The sequence below is a fragment of the Prenolepis imparis genome, unplaced genomic scaffold (genome assembly GCF_030444845.1).
Source record: "Prenolepis imparis isolate NDT839.2.m4 unplaced genomic scaffold, iyPreImpa1.0 SCAF_6, whole genome shotgun sequence".
Taxonomy (NCBI): Eukaryota; Metazoa; Arthropoda; class Insecta; order Hymenoptera; family Formicidae; genus Prenolepis; species Prenolepis imparis.
In genome coordinates, this window is record NW_028141164.1 from 16,703,268 (window position 1) to 16,720,584 (window position 17,317).

General features: G+C 32.8%; 1 protein-coding gene across 1 annotated transcript in view; it reads left to right on the forward strand.

Annotated features, from left to right (window-relative positions):
* Window positions 1-17,317, forward strand: part of LOC145937246 (multicopper oxidase 3-like) — a 108,929-nt gene that overhangs the window by 46,071 nt on the left and 45,541 nt on the right. The window contains exon 4 of the mRNA XM_083040183.1: window positions 4,975-5,167. Coding sequence (XP_082896309.1) covers window positions 4,975-5,167 — 193 coding nt within the window. The remainder of the gene's footprint in view (window positions 1-4,974; window positions 5,168-17,317) is intronic.

A 17,317-nucleotide genomic window follows, 5' to 3' on the forward strand; every position in this document is an offset into this window, starting at 1 on the left:
AGCATGACGCGTATCAATTTTGACATAAGTGTATAACTTTAAGAAACTATGTAAGTGCAAATTAATTATTTCATTTGTTAATCCCTCATTAATGATATAAAATCTTGCTGTACAGATCACTTGATAAGGACCAAATATAGAGGTCGAAACGTTGTGATTTTCTTAATAAATATACTGCCAGTTTGGTCGAGAGATAAGGTGTCCATTAATTAATTCAATAAAGATTTAATTCGTTGCTTTTGCTAAATTTTTGAATAATTAAAAAATGAAAAATGCGAATTATTTTTTTGCCGATCCCTGCAATCTAGTTATAAATATTTTGAACTTATTTTATAAATAATTTTATAAACTTATTGAAATATGTTATAATAAATATAAGCGATGGAAAGTTTATAATGTATGCATTAAAATAGATAGTTATATTAATGAACAGTTATATTAATAATATATTAATAACAATTATATTAATAATTCATAACTAGATTTTGTTACGTCCGGACTCAGGTAAGGAAGAGTCGGAGGGAGAACGTAACTACTTATTTCTCAAACAAACGCCGAACGGTGCGTCTGCTCGAGCCGAAATGAACGTGACTGGGCCCAAATATGTCAACGACCACAAGTATCGCTCTTACGCTATTTAAGGGTCGTTCGCTCGGTGGTCCCTTTTCGGCAAGAGAATTTAATCTCTTTTGCTCGGAATGGGATCCTGTGTAATCTTGGATTACGGAAAATGAGTGGAACGGGTTTGTCAATTAACAGAGTCCATTTACATTATAATTATAAATTTATTTTAATAACGCAGCAAAAAAAATTTTATACATAATGATAACATCCGATTTATTCGCTAATGGAAGTGAGTGTGTGTGGATCGCGAGCGATACATATAAGTACGGAGGTCTGCAACCGGGACAGAGAGGGGAAAAAGTTATAATTTAAAATCTAGGGTCCCGATTAGTCATTACAATAATTTTTTAGAATAAATAATAGATATATAAAATTGTGTACGTGAGTGAGTGAGTGAGTGAGTGAGGGTCATGGGAGTTTGATAATTTTGGTCGCGGAGGGGGCAAGGAAGACTTGGAGTATGTCGACCGGGAATCCTACGGAATTGGGGTGGATGGGAGTGAACATGGGGATGAGGGTGCCGGGGAGACTTCCCGCTACAATTTTGTTGAATTGTTCTTCGTCGGGATCGTCTGGCCTGCAGGTATAAAGACCTTCTGGGAGAGGGAGATCTAAAATTGGGAAGTTAGAAAGGAGCCATCGGTAAAACTTGTCTTCATTCTCGAAAGGAATTCGTCCTCTATGCCCCTTGATGAAGGCATAGGCGTTGGAGTAATAAAAAGAGATCTCAACCGATTGCTAGCAATTGCAACCTTAGCCGTACTCTATATTAGGTGGGGAGGGGGAAGGGGAACAATTGAGACAAGGAGGAAACGGGATACGCGGTGGTTCGAACGGAGAAGGAAACGGAATGCGCGATAGTTCTGGCGAGGAAATCGGAGAGTAATGGGGGATATCAAAGATGGGTGTGTCAAAATTCTATTGCCGATGTACTTGTTAATGATGTTAATGTGATCGGTAGTTGAACGCTCTAATTTCTCGCGTATAGGTCTTGCAATTGCCTATCGTCCGGGATCAAATCGGTCGTAGCCCGAGCCACTTCTCATCTCAGGCGTCGATTTCAATGATTTCGCGACCGTTTTAAGACTCTTCAAGAATGCCGCGGGGTTTCCACTAAATAATGATAATAATAAGAAGCGAATCTTCAAGGGAGTTCCTGGATATAATGTATATATATATTTAATAATTTATTTATAATATTTATTTGATATAGATTTCGAGAAGTTCGCACCTCTATAATTGGATTAGTGAGTATGGAGAGGGAAGTGGGGGAAAGCTTACACTACAGTTATGCAGTAAACCTGAAGGTGAGGAGGAGAAACCGCGAGGCATCTGCCTCAATCGCGCTGCAGTTATGCAGGAAACCCGACGGAGAAGGGAAGGGGAAAGTAACTCATTAAATAATAAATTAAAAAATGTGGTTTATCCAGGAACTCCTTTAAGTATACTGATAGAAAATACATACGGAGGGACTTACATTTTATGGAGAGCAATGGCAACTGCGTTGGTAGATTCGAGGTCTTGGATTTTCGGGCTTGCACTGTTTGCTTGCACCAGACGCACTTAATGATGATGGTCACGCTCAACCGACGTTTTAAGCCGAGAATTAAACTTACGCCCGAAGGTTTTGGAAAGAAGTATACGCGCACTAGCACTCGGTGCAATTGAGCGAATCAAAAGAAGTGTCGCTCCGCAGAAAAGTTCGCGTTTATATCCCGGTTTTTTGGTTCACGTTCTCCGTTCCGACCTTTTAACAAAATCCTGCGAATAGAAACTCGTAATTGCATTTTTTAATATTTTTCCTTTCCGCTTCTATGGAGTACGTTGCAAGAATCTACGAATCGGAAGTTTTTTGCAGGCGTCTACGAATCAGAGCTCGCTTCCTAAAAACGGGGGTATCTCGAGATCTTCCTAATATCGGGGACGATGCTTATTGTTAGTTTTTCTCGGCAGTTATCGCGATTTGGCGTTTTATTAGTGCCGACTTTCATTGGATTGGCGCTTTATTACCCTTCCCGTGAGTCTTAGGTCTTGTTTACAGAAAAGCGATGCGTGTGGCGTCTTTTAATCTCTATATTTTTTGCCGTTTATTGTGAGAACATCCGCTGCGGTGCCGTTTCGCTCGGCACGTTTTTATTTTTTGTTAATTTACTTTTCTAGTTTTTCCCTAAAGATAGATTTGCCTGTTCGCCACGTTCTCATCTTTGCGCCTTACCGTTATGTGTTTTTAGATTGTTCGCGAGGGTTTCGACGAGAATCCGCTTTCGACACTTTTCCGCCTCGACCTTGTATTTTACCGATTTACAACATTTATCTGTTGCTCGCGATATCTGCAGCTGTGCCGTTTCGTTGGGCACGTTTTTGTATTTTATTATATGTATTCTTCCTAGATTATTATTTCCTTTTTCCAACAATAAACCTCGCCCTGGTCGTGGGAAAAAAAAAGAATCGTGGAGTCTACAGGACGTAGCACTCTTATATTCCAGGATTATAATTCTAAACAGAGTGATTCAGCAAATACAATAGGTGTATAAAGCATATTTTTTAAAGAATATCATATATTTTTTTATTGCAACAATTTTTATTTTAATCAGCTTCAAACAAAAAAAAGTAGATAAAAAATATAGAGTACAAAAATTTATTATTATGTCAGAGGAATAAAATTACTTACGTAAGACAGATTTTTTTCTTGTTATTAGCTGCTACATTAGGTTGTACAAAAGTTTATACCCTGTACAACATATCTGTGTGACTGTTTAAGCCGATCTGTTTGCAGCAATTTAATTTTATTTAAAAGATCACGACCATCATTTACCTGCAATATTAAAATTGTTTATTGTGCATCAGCTGTTAAATCAGGCATAATAAGATATCGTTGTTAAACAAACTGAACAGATTTATAAAAGTACAAAAAGACAAGAATAACCTGCCATCTAACTCGAATGTGATTTATAACATAAATTGCAAAGATTGTGATGCGTCTTATGTTGGCCAAACAAAAAGACAATTACGCACTAGATTGAAAAAACATGTTAATAATATCAAATTAGACTTTTCAAAGCACTCAGTGATTTCTGAGCATATATTGAACCAACAACAGACGTTTGATTGGGAAAAAGTTAAAATTCTAGATATCGAGAATAATTTCCAAAAAAGACTCATTTCTGAGATTCATATCAAATAACAAAAAAAACGATATTAACTTAAATAAAGACACTGAATTGTTGAATGAAGTTTATTTTGATATTCTCGAAGAGTTGGTCAACATTTGCTCTCATTGTAATCTAGTAATGAAAAATCTTATTAGTTCGAACAATATATTTCATTAAAACTATAATAGCTAAATCTTTCTTTATAAGAAATTGTACACAAACAAAATGAATTATACTTGCTCCCCGTGCCTCGATTTTGCCTTATAACTTAAAAAGTGCTTAATGAAAAGGTACTTAATTATAGAGTTTTAGAAAGCTCTCGATGTAAGCTAGAAGAATATGTAATGAAAAGTAGGTAGTTCCATTTAAAAAATTGAAGGTGACCTACACGTGACCTTCAAGCAAATATTCAAGGTCAAACTAATGGCACCATCTTATGTCCTCCTCGAAACCATACAACTTTTGTCTGAAACATTTTTTTCTACAATCAAAAATAAAAAAGTTATTTGGGGTGGGACATTAAAATGGGACACCCTGTATAATTATATAATTATCACAATTCCATACAAGATATTGAAAAAAAGGTACAATATTTTAAGGGGATTTAGTATGCCCAAAAACAAGTTGAAAAGTTTTAATAAACATAGGGCGATAAATGAGTCGTTCTTGAGATATTTGCAATATCATAGATATTGCATAGATATGGAAGGAAATCATTTTGAGTTCCTTTAACATAAGATAAAATACTAGCTGTTATTTTCTTGAATAAATAAAAATAAAAATAAGAAAGTAGTTTAAATCTCATGATTAACATAATATCTATAATTATTTGTTAATTTTTATTTTCATCTCCATCCAAATAATTGCTCGTTTAGTTGGCCTATAATTTCGAATTTTGCGTTTACAATATACGAGCCTATTTATAAAATTTTGGTTAAAAATAAGAATTTAAAGAAAAAAATAAGAATTATAAAAATAAAAAAAATATATAAAAAAATTAAAATATCTTAAAAACGGTTTATTTCTGGACCCATTTTTTATTAAGACTTTTCAACTTGTTTTTGGGCATACTAAATTCCCTTAAAATATTTTATCCTTTTTCATACTGTATAATTAATATTAATTAATTGTAAGATATATTTTACATTACATATTATGTTTATGAAAGGATATTGACTTGATTTTGTTAACATTTCAGTTTAATTCACCAAATTCTACAAAATGTGGGAATAACCTATGTGTGAGTCAGTTAACCAAAATCTACTCCAAATATGAAGAGCCAATATCGTTAAATCAGCAACCCGATGAAATAATTATAATGTCTTTTAATTTTTTTAACTACAGTGACCAGTTATTTAACTCCAAAAATGAAAAATATGAAAACTTCTTTGGTAAATATTTTAATTATATTTAATAATATATTATTTATATGAAATATATTTAATAATATTTTAATAATTTTAAATTGTTACTGTAAACTAGAGAACAACAAAAGATCACAACATTTTTCTTAAAATCTATTTTAGTCACTTTTTTATCGTCTACGAAATGCTGATAATTTTGCTGAAAATAACCTAACATAAAACCTAACTATTATTTATTAATTATAATAATGTTTTTAGTAATACTATCATTTTTAATGTGTGAGATAAGAGATATATTTAATGCTTTTAATATTATTTTTACAATTTTTTGTTTCTTTTAACAGTTTTTATATATTTTTTCAAAATATGTATTATGATTTTAGTACACACAATATGTATATGTATTTTGATTTCAGTACACACAATATCATTAAAAAAGAAAAATAATTAGACATAGCAATTAATATATATACGTGGAAAAATATACATGGAGCACACCATCAGATTCTGTGGCCAATTTGGAAACGATTTTTTCTCAGCGAAAATGTCGAAGAAGGTCATTATTTTTTGCATGTTTTCAATTTTTGCCATCTTGTAACTAAGCCTTAAAATTCTATTGAAATAAACTTTACCTGAAATTAACTGAAGAGTATAGTATTGTTAACATTTTGACTCTATGAAGTTTAGTTTGTGAGAAATCTCTTCTTTTTCAATCATTGATAACTTGAAAATTATTGATGCCTCTATTTTTTCACTGAGGAAAAATCGTCTCCAAATTGGCCAGAGAAGTTGATGGTGTGCTCTGTATATGTTTGTTCAGTTACGTTCTGCATATACAGGGTGTCTGGAAAGGTAAGGTCAATTGAATAGGAAGTGAAAGAGGAGCATAAGTAGAACACATAATGTAAATAAAATTTTTTCGTATTCGCTATGGTTTAGAAAATACAACGCTTTATAGGGGTGCATAAAAAGTGTTGAAACTCCTTAATATTTCGAAAAGTACGCATTTTCGAGAAAAATGTTTTATACAAAAATGGTAGAGTTTTAAGTGAAGCATTACACAGAAAAATTAGTATGACCTTGAATAGTTCTCAAGGTCACGTAAAGATAAACTGGAAGAATATATCAATAATTAAAGATTGAAATCATTAAAAAAGTAAAAAGGTAAAAAGGAAAAGAAAACATACTTTCGTGTAGAATATAAAGCTCACAAATCAATCATCATAAATGTCCATTATTAAAAGACTTATTTGTCAAATTTGAAAGAAAGAAACTGTCATATTGTTTCACATATTCGTCAATACTGAGTGAAAAGGACGGTAAACCGGAGTTAGACGACCTTTATTATTTTGTCGTAGATATTATTCAAGCTGTCTGTGTCCTTTTGTAAATTGATAGTATTATTGAATTTTTTAATAAAAAACATTTCATCAATTTCTCTCTTTCTCACATGTTTTTCATTATGTAATATGCTAGGTGTTGTCCAATCGAATTCGTGTCCAGATTTTAATCTATGTTTGCTAATGACAGAATGACAAGTCGCGTGCAATTTTATGTTGTTACTCTGTTCTTTTATACGAGTACATAAATGCCTTTTCGTTTGGCCGATATAGGAAGCAGTACAATCTTTGCAATCTAATTTGTAAACAACATTGATTCTACGTCCTTAGGTAATCTATCTTTGCCTCTTTTTATTAGTGCATCTAACTTTTTAGGTATTTTGTAGACGACAGTAAGGCCATTATCGCTTAATAACTGACCGATATTTTCGCTCACATCTTTAATATATGTCATGGTAGCGAGATATAAGGAGTCTTGTCACAACGTACATTATTCACATCACAATTATCATGGTTGTCTTTATTGCGACTTTTTAAATTATTAATTCTTTTACTAACATGTCGTTTGATAATGTGTTTTGGGAAACCGTTATTAAGTAAAATATCACGTACAGTGTCAATATTCTGATGAAAACGGACGATGAAAACGGTCAGCGAATAAAAGTATAGCATAATCAACAAGACTATAAATAGTGTTAATTTTATATTTGATAGGATGATTAGAAAAAAAGTTTATATATCTACCGGACCATGTAGGCTTCCTATACCAATTAGTCATGAGTCTGCTGCCATTACGGATGACAGTGGTGTGTTTAAAAAATTAATAGAAGAATTGACTTCAACTTCGTGAGTGAAACTCAAACGTTGGTGATAACTATTAAAAGTCGTTAACATCTCATCCAATTTCGTAAAAGGCACTATGGCGAAAATGTCGTCTACATATCTATAATAAACAGGAACGGTAAAACTCAACGAACTTATACAATGTGTCTCTAAGTCATCCATCACCATATCAGCTAAAATACCTTTTTACATTTTTAATGATTTCAATCGTTAATTATTGATATATTCTTCCAGTTTATTGTCACTTGATAAGGACCACAACCACATGGTCGAAACGTCGTGATTTTCAAATAAATATATTTCTTGCTAGTTTGGTCAACTAAATTAGTTACCTTTTATTTTTTCTTTGACTAGCGACTCAAAAGTATTTTAATTATGATATATTATATTATTAAATATATATATATATATATTTATATACATATACATATACATATATAATATATATATTATATAGAGAGGAAGATGGCCGCGGAGGTAGTGACAGGCGGAAAGTAGTGCTCCGTGTTGGGACGTGAAAAAGGTGGTTTGTTGGGTGAGATGGAGGAGAAGGAAATAAGAGACGGATAGAGGAATACAGGAGGAGTTGAGTGAGGTGATGGTGAGCGTGAGAACGAAGTAGAAAGGATTTTATGGAAGGTGGAATAATACGGAGCAACGGGAAGAAAGGACGAGGAGACGTGACGTGGCAGAGGAGATGAGAGAGAGGGCGCTGGACAGTAAGGAGAGGCTTAAGTGAGAGAAAGGGTAGATGGAGAGGGCGCCACGGAGGTTGCGGCAAGTAGAGAGTGGTTCGAGCGGTTCAGATGGAGACGGCGAAGGAAGGTGGATACAGGAGTGGAAGTGGAAAGAGGGCGCCACCGGTATGATCGACACGTGCAGGGTCGATAGCGATCCAGCTGACAAATGTTTTGGAAGATTGGAAGAAGGTTAGAGAGCAGGTGGAAAGTGAGAGATAATGGAGATTAAGAAGAAAGGACGCTGATAGAGCCGGAAGTGGAAAAGAGGAAGAGATCTGAAGAAAAGTTAAGAGACGGTAGAAGAGAGGATACGGTGTTGGAGAGAGAGAAAGTCGGAAGATGGAATGGATGAAAGAGGGAGTGAGAGAGATAAAGGAGATGAGAGTGATAATGGAAAAGATGCTGAAGGTGATGGAGAAGAAGTCGGAGAGAGAGACTGAGGAGGAGGAAAGGAGAAGAAGAGTAGAGAAAAGGCTAGAGTGACTGGAGATGATGGAGAGGTTATGGAGGAAGAACGTGGAAGGGGATGAGAGATTGGAAGAGGAAAGGAAGAAAGAGAGGAAGGAGTGTAAAAAGAATGAGTCGGAGAGCGGAGAAGACAGGAGGTGGAGGGAAGCGGTAAGAGGAGAACGGATAAAAGAAGAGAAATGTGAGAAGAGGACGGAAGGGGGGGGAGAAAAGAAGAAGACAGAGGAAGAATTGGAAGAGAGCGGACGGAAGATGACAGGGATGAAGCAGTGCAGCGGAGGGAAGAGGGGAGAGAGAGAGGACAAAACGGAGGTAGAGGCGTAAGAGCGGAATCGGAGGAAGCAGAAGGTTAAAAGAGAGAAGAGGAGAAAGGGGGGAGGTTTTAAGGGTAAGAGGGCATGGGAAAATGAAGGGGGAAAAGGGAAGGAAGACTGGAAAGGGGGGTAGGGAAGGGTGGAGTAGAATGATTGTAAGGTCGCCTAAGGCTAGGATACAGGGGAATGATGTATTTATGTGTGTGTTTGTCCGAAGAAGTTTCTGTTGAGATGAGAGATGCAATGGAAGGAGGGAAAGGAAGGGACGCAGGAGAGGAGACAAGACAAGGCAAAGAGAGACGAGGTGAAAAGAGAGGAACAGGAGAAATGGGAGAAGAAAGGAGGTGGAGCGGGGAGGAACGAGAATGAGGATAATGGCTATGATATCCTGTGTGAAAGTATTGTATATGATAAAGGAAGAAAGGAGGATGTAAGGGGTTTGGAGCTTCCCTAAAAAGCTTCTAGGTAAACCTCTAGGGGAAGCCGAATAAATATGACTATGACTATATATATATATTATATATATTATTTATATTTATATATATTTGTATATATTTATAAATATTTATTAATTTTTGCTCGCTCTTTATTCCTTCTCGTTCTTACTTTCAATGACATTATAATATACATGCATATTGAGTGTGTTGCGATTCTTATCTATAAACAAAATAATGATCCATGTGGCAACAGCGCACGTGAAAATTATTTGAGAAATAATAACTGCTATTTTTTGCTCCACTATATCTACAACGCACGCACACATACGTACGAATCGTAGTCCAAGTTATACTCTTATATTAGACTTCTAATTCAAATTTGGAGGGTAACAGTGCTTTCTTTCGTGCGCCTCAATTCCAGGAAACCTTTTTATTCATACAAAATGTATATTTATTATATAAAGCACGTATTATGAGGAGTTGACAGCTCGTCTGCAATTCGAGATGTCATATCGAGATAAAAGGAGGTAACGAAAACTGTAATTTCATAATTATTTCTCATTTTTCATATGAAATCGAAGTTTGCTAAGATCATTGATGTATGTATTGCAATCGTATAGAGAAGGATTTTTAATTCTGTCAAATCAATGCGACGAGAGACTCAAAGAACGAAAATAATGCTTCATCGGTAAGAAAACAGACGCGAGGGATCTCCTTAATGAAAAGAAATCGTACGATCATGAACCAAAATTAATTTGAAAATTCTTAAATTATTAAAAAGTAAACATAAAATGATATAAAAAGGCCAACTAACGAGCAAATATCTAGATGTTGTTGAACGATTATTTATTAAATATTAACATTAAAGATATTTAAAATAAATTAACAAAAATAAAATTCAACCGTTTCGACTGTACGCAGTCTTCTTCAGTGTTGTCATTTAATATTTATGACCGTATAATTTCTGAACATTTTGATAATGCGAACGATTACATTGCTAAGATTTATTGACATGTTGCGAATAGAGTAAGTTATAAAAATTAAAGGTGGAAAACTCTTCTAATTCCATCGTTTAAAGGCATGGAATTGTCCTAGTTCCCGATGGTATGTGTGATTCTCTATATGGAATGAACAACTCTTTATAAGCTAACCTTACATATTTTATATAAATTAAAATTAAAATTAAATTTCTTACTGTAATATATGCCCATAGATGAGTTTATGACCATCCGTGACATTGATTGTCTGTGACACATCTCACCTCCAACACAATCATGAAAAACAGCCACAAATTTATATTTATATACCATATGATATGTACAAATTATTCTTTTCTTATTGATTATTTTGTTTTGTTTGTTTATTTCAAAGGTTAGCTATTTTATCCAGTATATCTGAATATGATTCGTTGAGTAACTCTGTGTCTTTTTTTAAATTTATACCGTTTTTTTGTTCCTTTATGTGCAGCATTTCAGAAATCATTCTTTTATGATAATTTGTTTCGTAATCTAAAATTTTAACATTATCCCAATCAAAATTGTATTGTTCTTTGATTCTATGTTCTGATATAACAGAGTGTCTCTTCGAATCCATTCTGATATTATTTTTATGTTCTTTTGTTCTAGTCTGTAATTGTCTCTTTGTTTGGCCAACGTATGTTGCATTACAGTCGTTGCAGTTAATCTTGTAAACTACACTGGAATTATGTGAATGTTGATTTTTGTCTTTATGGGTTTTTATAATTTTGTTCAGTTTGTTTAAACATCGAAAACCAATTATCACATTGGTTTTTTTTAAATGAAGAGACAATCATTTCTGAGACATTATTAATATAAGGGATAACTAAAAGTTTTCTTGTTTCTTCTTCCTTTGTTGAGTTATTAGTGTGTGATACTTTGTTTTTATGTCTGTTTAACATTCTCCCATTGGAAATGAGATGCTTAATTCGGTGATTAATTTTATTAAAAATCAAATCAAGAGGATAACCATTGCTCAAAAGTATATCGACAATCAATTCAAGGTTTTTGTTATAATATTGTGGATGTGATAAAAGCAAACACCTGTCTGTTAAGTTATAAATTATTCCAATTTTATGGCAATGAGGATGATTAGAAAAATATGATAATAATCTGCCTGAAAACGTATCTTTCTGATACCAGTCCATGTGAATTGTATTGTTATACGCTTTAATTGAGAGGTCTAGAAATTTTAAGCAACGATCCCTCTCTTGTTCAACGGTAAATTTTAATCTATCATGATAGTCATTAAATGCTTTAACAATTCTGTCGATGTCATTCGCTGGAGTAGTCAAAATTATATCATCAACATACCGATAATAAAATGTGAATCTTTTGTCTATACAACCAAAAATTGTCTCCTCTAGATCTTGCATGACTAGATCAGCTATTATCGGTGATAGTGGAGACCCCATAGGTTCCATAGGTTTGTTTATAAAGTATGTTATTGAATATAAAATATGTCGACGTTAAAATAAACCTAATAATCTGTATGAATTTTGTCTGTGGTATCTTTGTAAATTTGTTTATGTAACTCATTTATTAATAAATAATCGTTCAACAACATCTAGATATTTGCTCGTTAGTTGGCCTTTTTATATCATTTTATGTTTATTTTTTAAGAAATACAAAAGCGCTACTAAATTGTACAATTGTGAATTGTTTAATACACGCTGGCCTTATAATGCGTCAATACAAATTTAAATATGAAAATCATCCTTTTAATTTTAATTTTTTACACAGAACCTTTGGAAGTAATATAGTACACTTATTAAAACTCTGGGTAGATGCGAATTATACGTTGATCAGAATCAAATCTAAGATTTTTAATGACATGTAAAAACCAAGATATTGTCCCGACACACCTAAATAATTTTTGCAAAGTTAGATTTATACTGAATCATCATAGATCACTCAAAAAACTAGATGGATTGATTTGCCATTTCAGGTTCAACATAATAAATATAGAAATTTTTGATCTACATAGACAAATTGAGTTTCTATACAAAAAAATTTTCAAGCTTACACAATCATTAACTGGCATGATACTTACATATATTTGGGGGAAAATATTTAGCCATCACATATCATCCTTTCAAAAATATCATGAAAAATTACAAATGACTCATAAAAAGAAATTCAATTGGTTAGTGAACAAAAAATTAGCTACTTATACAAACAACATAAAACCAATTAAGTTATATTGTAATTTACATAAAGAAACATCACAACCAGTCAATTTTTCACAAATACTTCCCATAACAACCACTAACCATTAACATACACATAGAAGCAAAAAAATTTATTAAAGAAACAAACATTCCTGTGTTATCAACTAACAAAAAATGGTTTATCAACCTTTCAAACAAAAACATTCCAACCAGGGTATCCAATCTACTGCAGTTAGGGAGTAATTTTGGCCTTCCCATTATTGATAAAAAAGAAGCGATCCATGAATTCGTTAAGGATATAGAGAGTAATGGTAAACGTAACAACATAATTAACTTGACAACAATCCGCAATATTGCCATCCCGCAATTTTCAAAGTTTTTAAAAATCAATCATAAAAAAGACCAATTACATCATAAGTTACTTCTAATGGAAAAAGCAATGATCAAATTTTGCCATAACAACCCTAATATAATATTTACACGCGCTGACAAAGGCAACGTCACGGTGGCTATGAACAAAACAGATTATGTCAATAAAGTTGAGAACCTCTTGAATGATAAAAACACATATTCAATTATTAAAAAAAAAACCATGCTCAAAAATAGAAAAAGAACTGAATAACACATTGAAAATATGGACGAATAAAGGTTACATTAATAAAAAAGAATACTATAAATTATTCTCGAGCGATTCTCTCCTACCTAAAGCATATGGATTGCTGAAAATGCACAAGGAAAACACACCTTTCAGAATCATAGTTTCCTCAATCAACACAGCACTATATTCATTAGCGTCCTTCATACATAAAATATTACATTCCAGTCTTCCAACGGCAAAGAGTCACATTAACAGTAGTTTTGAAATGTGCAACAATCTATCTGGAAAAAAGATCAATGATGATGAAGTAATGGTCTCGCTGGACGTGGTCTCACTTTTCACTAATGTCCCTGTGGATCTGGCAATTGAAAGTATTAACAAAAGATGGAGTTACATAAACAAATTTACGAAGATACCACAGACATAATTCATACAGATTATTAGGTTTATTTTAACGTCGACATATTTTATATTCAATAACATAATTTATAAACAAATCTATGGAACCCCTATGGGGTCTCCACTATCACCGATAATAGCTGATCTAGTCATGCAAGATCTAGAGGAGACAATTTTTGGTTGTATAGACAAAAGATTCACATTTTATTATCGGTATGTTGATGATATAATTTTGACTACTCCAGCGAATGATATTGACAGAATTGTTAAAGCATTTAATGACTATCATGATAGATTAAAATTTACTGTTGAACAAGAGAGGGATCGTTGCTTAAAATTTCTAGACCTCTCAATTAAAGCGTATAACAATACAATTCACATGGACTAGTATCAAAAAGATACGTTTCCAGGCAGATTATTATCATATTTTTCTAATCATCCTCATTGCCAAAAAGTTGGAATAATTTATAACTTAACAGACAGGTGTTTGCTTTTATCACATCCACAATATTATAACAAAAACCTTGAATTGGTTGCCGATATACTTTTGAGCAATGGTTATCCTCTTGATTTGATTTTTAATAAAATTAATCACCGAATTAAGCATCTCATTTCCAATGGGAGAATGTTAAACAGACATAAAAACAAAGCACACTAATAACTCAACATCGGAAGAAGAAACAAGAAAACTTTTAATTATCCCTTATATTAATAATGTCTCAGAAATGATTGTCTCTTCAATTAAAAAAACCAATGTGATAATTGGTTTTCGATGTTTAAACAAACTGAACAAAATTATAAAAACCCATAAAGACAAAAATCAACATTCACATAATTCCAGTGTAGTTTACAAGATTAACTGCAACGACTGTAATGCAACATACGTTGGCCAAACAAAGAGACAATTACAGACTAGAACAAAAGAACATAAAAATAATATCAGAATGGATTCGAAGAGACACTCTGTTATATCAGAACATAGAATCAAAGAACAATACAATTTTGATTGGGATAATGTTAAAATTTTAGATTACGAAACAAATTATCATAAAAGAATGATTTCTGAAATGCTGCACATAAAGGAACAAAAAAACGGTATAAATTTAAAAAAAGACACAGAGTTACTCAGCGAATCATATTCAGATATACTGGATAAAATAGCTAACCTTTGAAATAAACAAACAAAACAAAATAGTCAATAAGAAAAGAATAACTTGTACATATCATATGGTATATGAATATAAATTTGTGGCTGTTTCTCATGATTGTGTTGGAGGTGAGATGTGTCACAGACAATCAATGTCACGGATGGTCATAAACTCATCTATGGGCATATATTACAGTAAGAAATTTAATTTTAATTTTAATTTATATAAAATATGTAAGGTTAGCTTATAAAGAGTTGTTCATTCCATATAGAGAATCACACATACCATCGGGAACTAGGACAATTCCACGCCTTTAAACGATGGAATTAGAAGAGTTTTCCACCTTTAATTTTTATAACTTACTCTATTCGCAACACGTCAATAAATCTTAGCAATGTAATCGTTCGCATTATCAAAATGTTCAGAAATTATACGGTCATAAATATTAAATGACAACACTGAAGAAGACTGCGTACAGTCGAAACGTTTGAATTTTATTTTTGTTAATTTATTTTAAATATCTTTAATGTTAATATTTAATAAATAATCGTTCAACAACATCTAGATATTTGCTCGTTAGTTGGCCTTTTTATATCATTTTATGTTTATTTTTTAAGAAATACAAGAGCGCTACTAAATTGTACAATTGTGAATTGTTAAATTATTCTTAAATTATATTTTCAGATGCCATTGAATTTATTTAGAAATAAATTTTCTTATAACCGCAAAAAAATGTTAAAAATGGCAAAAAGCGCCATTTTTGCTCCTTTCAATTTACTCAAAATCGTGACGTGCTAGGTAAATTCTGACAACGGCATCGTGTTTAGCGCGAAAAAGTCCTCAGAAAATGTTCTATCGCACTTCGGAAAGAATTTTGTGTACCACTGTGTAATGGTACTACATTTGTTTTTTACTATCAATAATCTGGCAGGTATGAAAATTTTCCTAAAGTAACTTATCTGAATTTCACCAATAGAAATCACAATACTACCATCATATTTTTAATTTTATACTTGAAAATTGTAACAAAATGTTTTTAAATGCTTCCTGATATAGATTGTGTGGCAATATCGACATGCCAGCTCCAAAATCTACCTCTATTAAAATAGGTTTATTATTAATTTTAATGTTGATTTTTAATGGTTCAATTATTGATTGGTTGCTCTCACTAGCGGATCCTGACGACGATAATGGGGGGGGGGGGGTTTCTGCAAAATTATTCGATTAATATTTTTGGTTTCATGCTTAGCTTTTACTCCAGGATCAACGACGAGGACGTGATGAAACTTCTGATCCCATTTTTTCTTTATTTTACTTTTTATTTTTTTTTGTTTTTAATTTTTAAATTTTTTTAAAATTTAAAAAATTTTTTATTTTTTACATACTTTTTAAAATGTCTATATACTTATTTATTTTTTCTTTATTATTTAAATAAATCCCCTCAAGTTCTGTTTAGACAATTCATCTAAAACTTCTTCAACAGACGGTGTCAAATCCCTATATACGAGGGCATTTCGATAAGTCAGTGACTTTTACAAGATATGGCACTCAAATCGCAATCTAATTTTATTTCTGATATTTACCATCTTATTTAAGTATACACACCAAGTTTCAAGCAGATCTGTCAAATAGAAATTTTTTGACAGCGTTCTAAAGCGGATAAGTTTGTGTTTTTTGCTAAAATGGAAAAAAGTGAATTTCGTGTGCTAATAAAACATTACTTTTTGCGTGGAAAAACCATTAAGGAAACTGAAGAAAAGCTAAAAAAGTATTATGGGGACTCTGCTCCGTCGCATGGAATGGTTCACAAGTGGTTCACTGAATTTCGTTGTGCTTTTTGGTCGATTGTGAGCAAGCGCGGCTTGCTCACACCCATCTGGCCGACAGCTTCTTCATGCCCAAATGTTTATGCAAGATATTAAAAACACGTTCGTTTGAGATGTTTACCATCTTGGCTATCTCGCGTATCTTCACTCGACGGTCGTCCAATACAATATCATGGATTTTATTGACTTCAGTTTAATTGTTTCTTCAGTTGTGACCTCATTCGGACGTCCCGGGCGCTCAGCATCATTCGTGCTTGTACGACCACAACGAAATTCAGTGAACCACTTGTGAACCATTCCATGCGGAGCAGAGTCCCCATAATACTTTTTTAGCTTTTCAGTTTCCTTAATGGTTTTTCCACGCAAAAAGTAATGTTTTATTAGCACACGAAATTCACTTTTTTCCATTTTAGCAAAAAACACAAACTTATCCGCTTTAGAACGCTGTCAAAAAATTTCTATTTGACAGATCTACTTGAAACTTGGTGTGTATACTTAAATAAGATGCTAAATATCAGAAATAAAATTAGATTGCGATTTGAGTGCCATATCTTGTAAGAGTCACTGACTTATCGAACTGCCCTCGTAGATTCATGAGTACCAATCCATTTAAGCGGTTCTCCGAAGTTGTGCTTTGCAAATAAGTTTTCAAACGTCTTAACATTGAAAATGATCTCTCATTTTCGCAAGTCGAGACGGGTAAAGTAGCAAAAATACGCAAAATGGTAAAAATATTTTCGCAAATAATTACACATATTTAAGGCATCCTCTACATTTTTTAATGGACGTTTCAACATTTCTACTCTTTTTTGCCAAATTTCATACTCATTCATTAATCCTTCTATGTTGCATTGCAAATCAGATTCATATGTTTTAA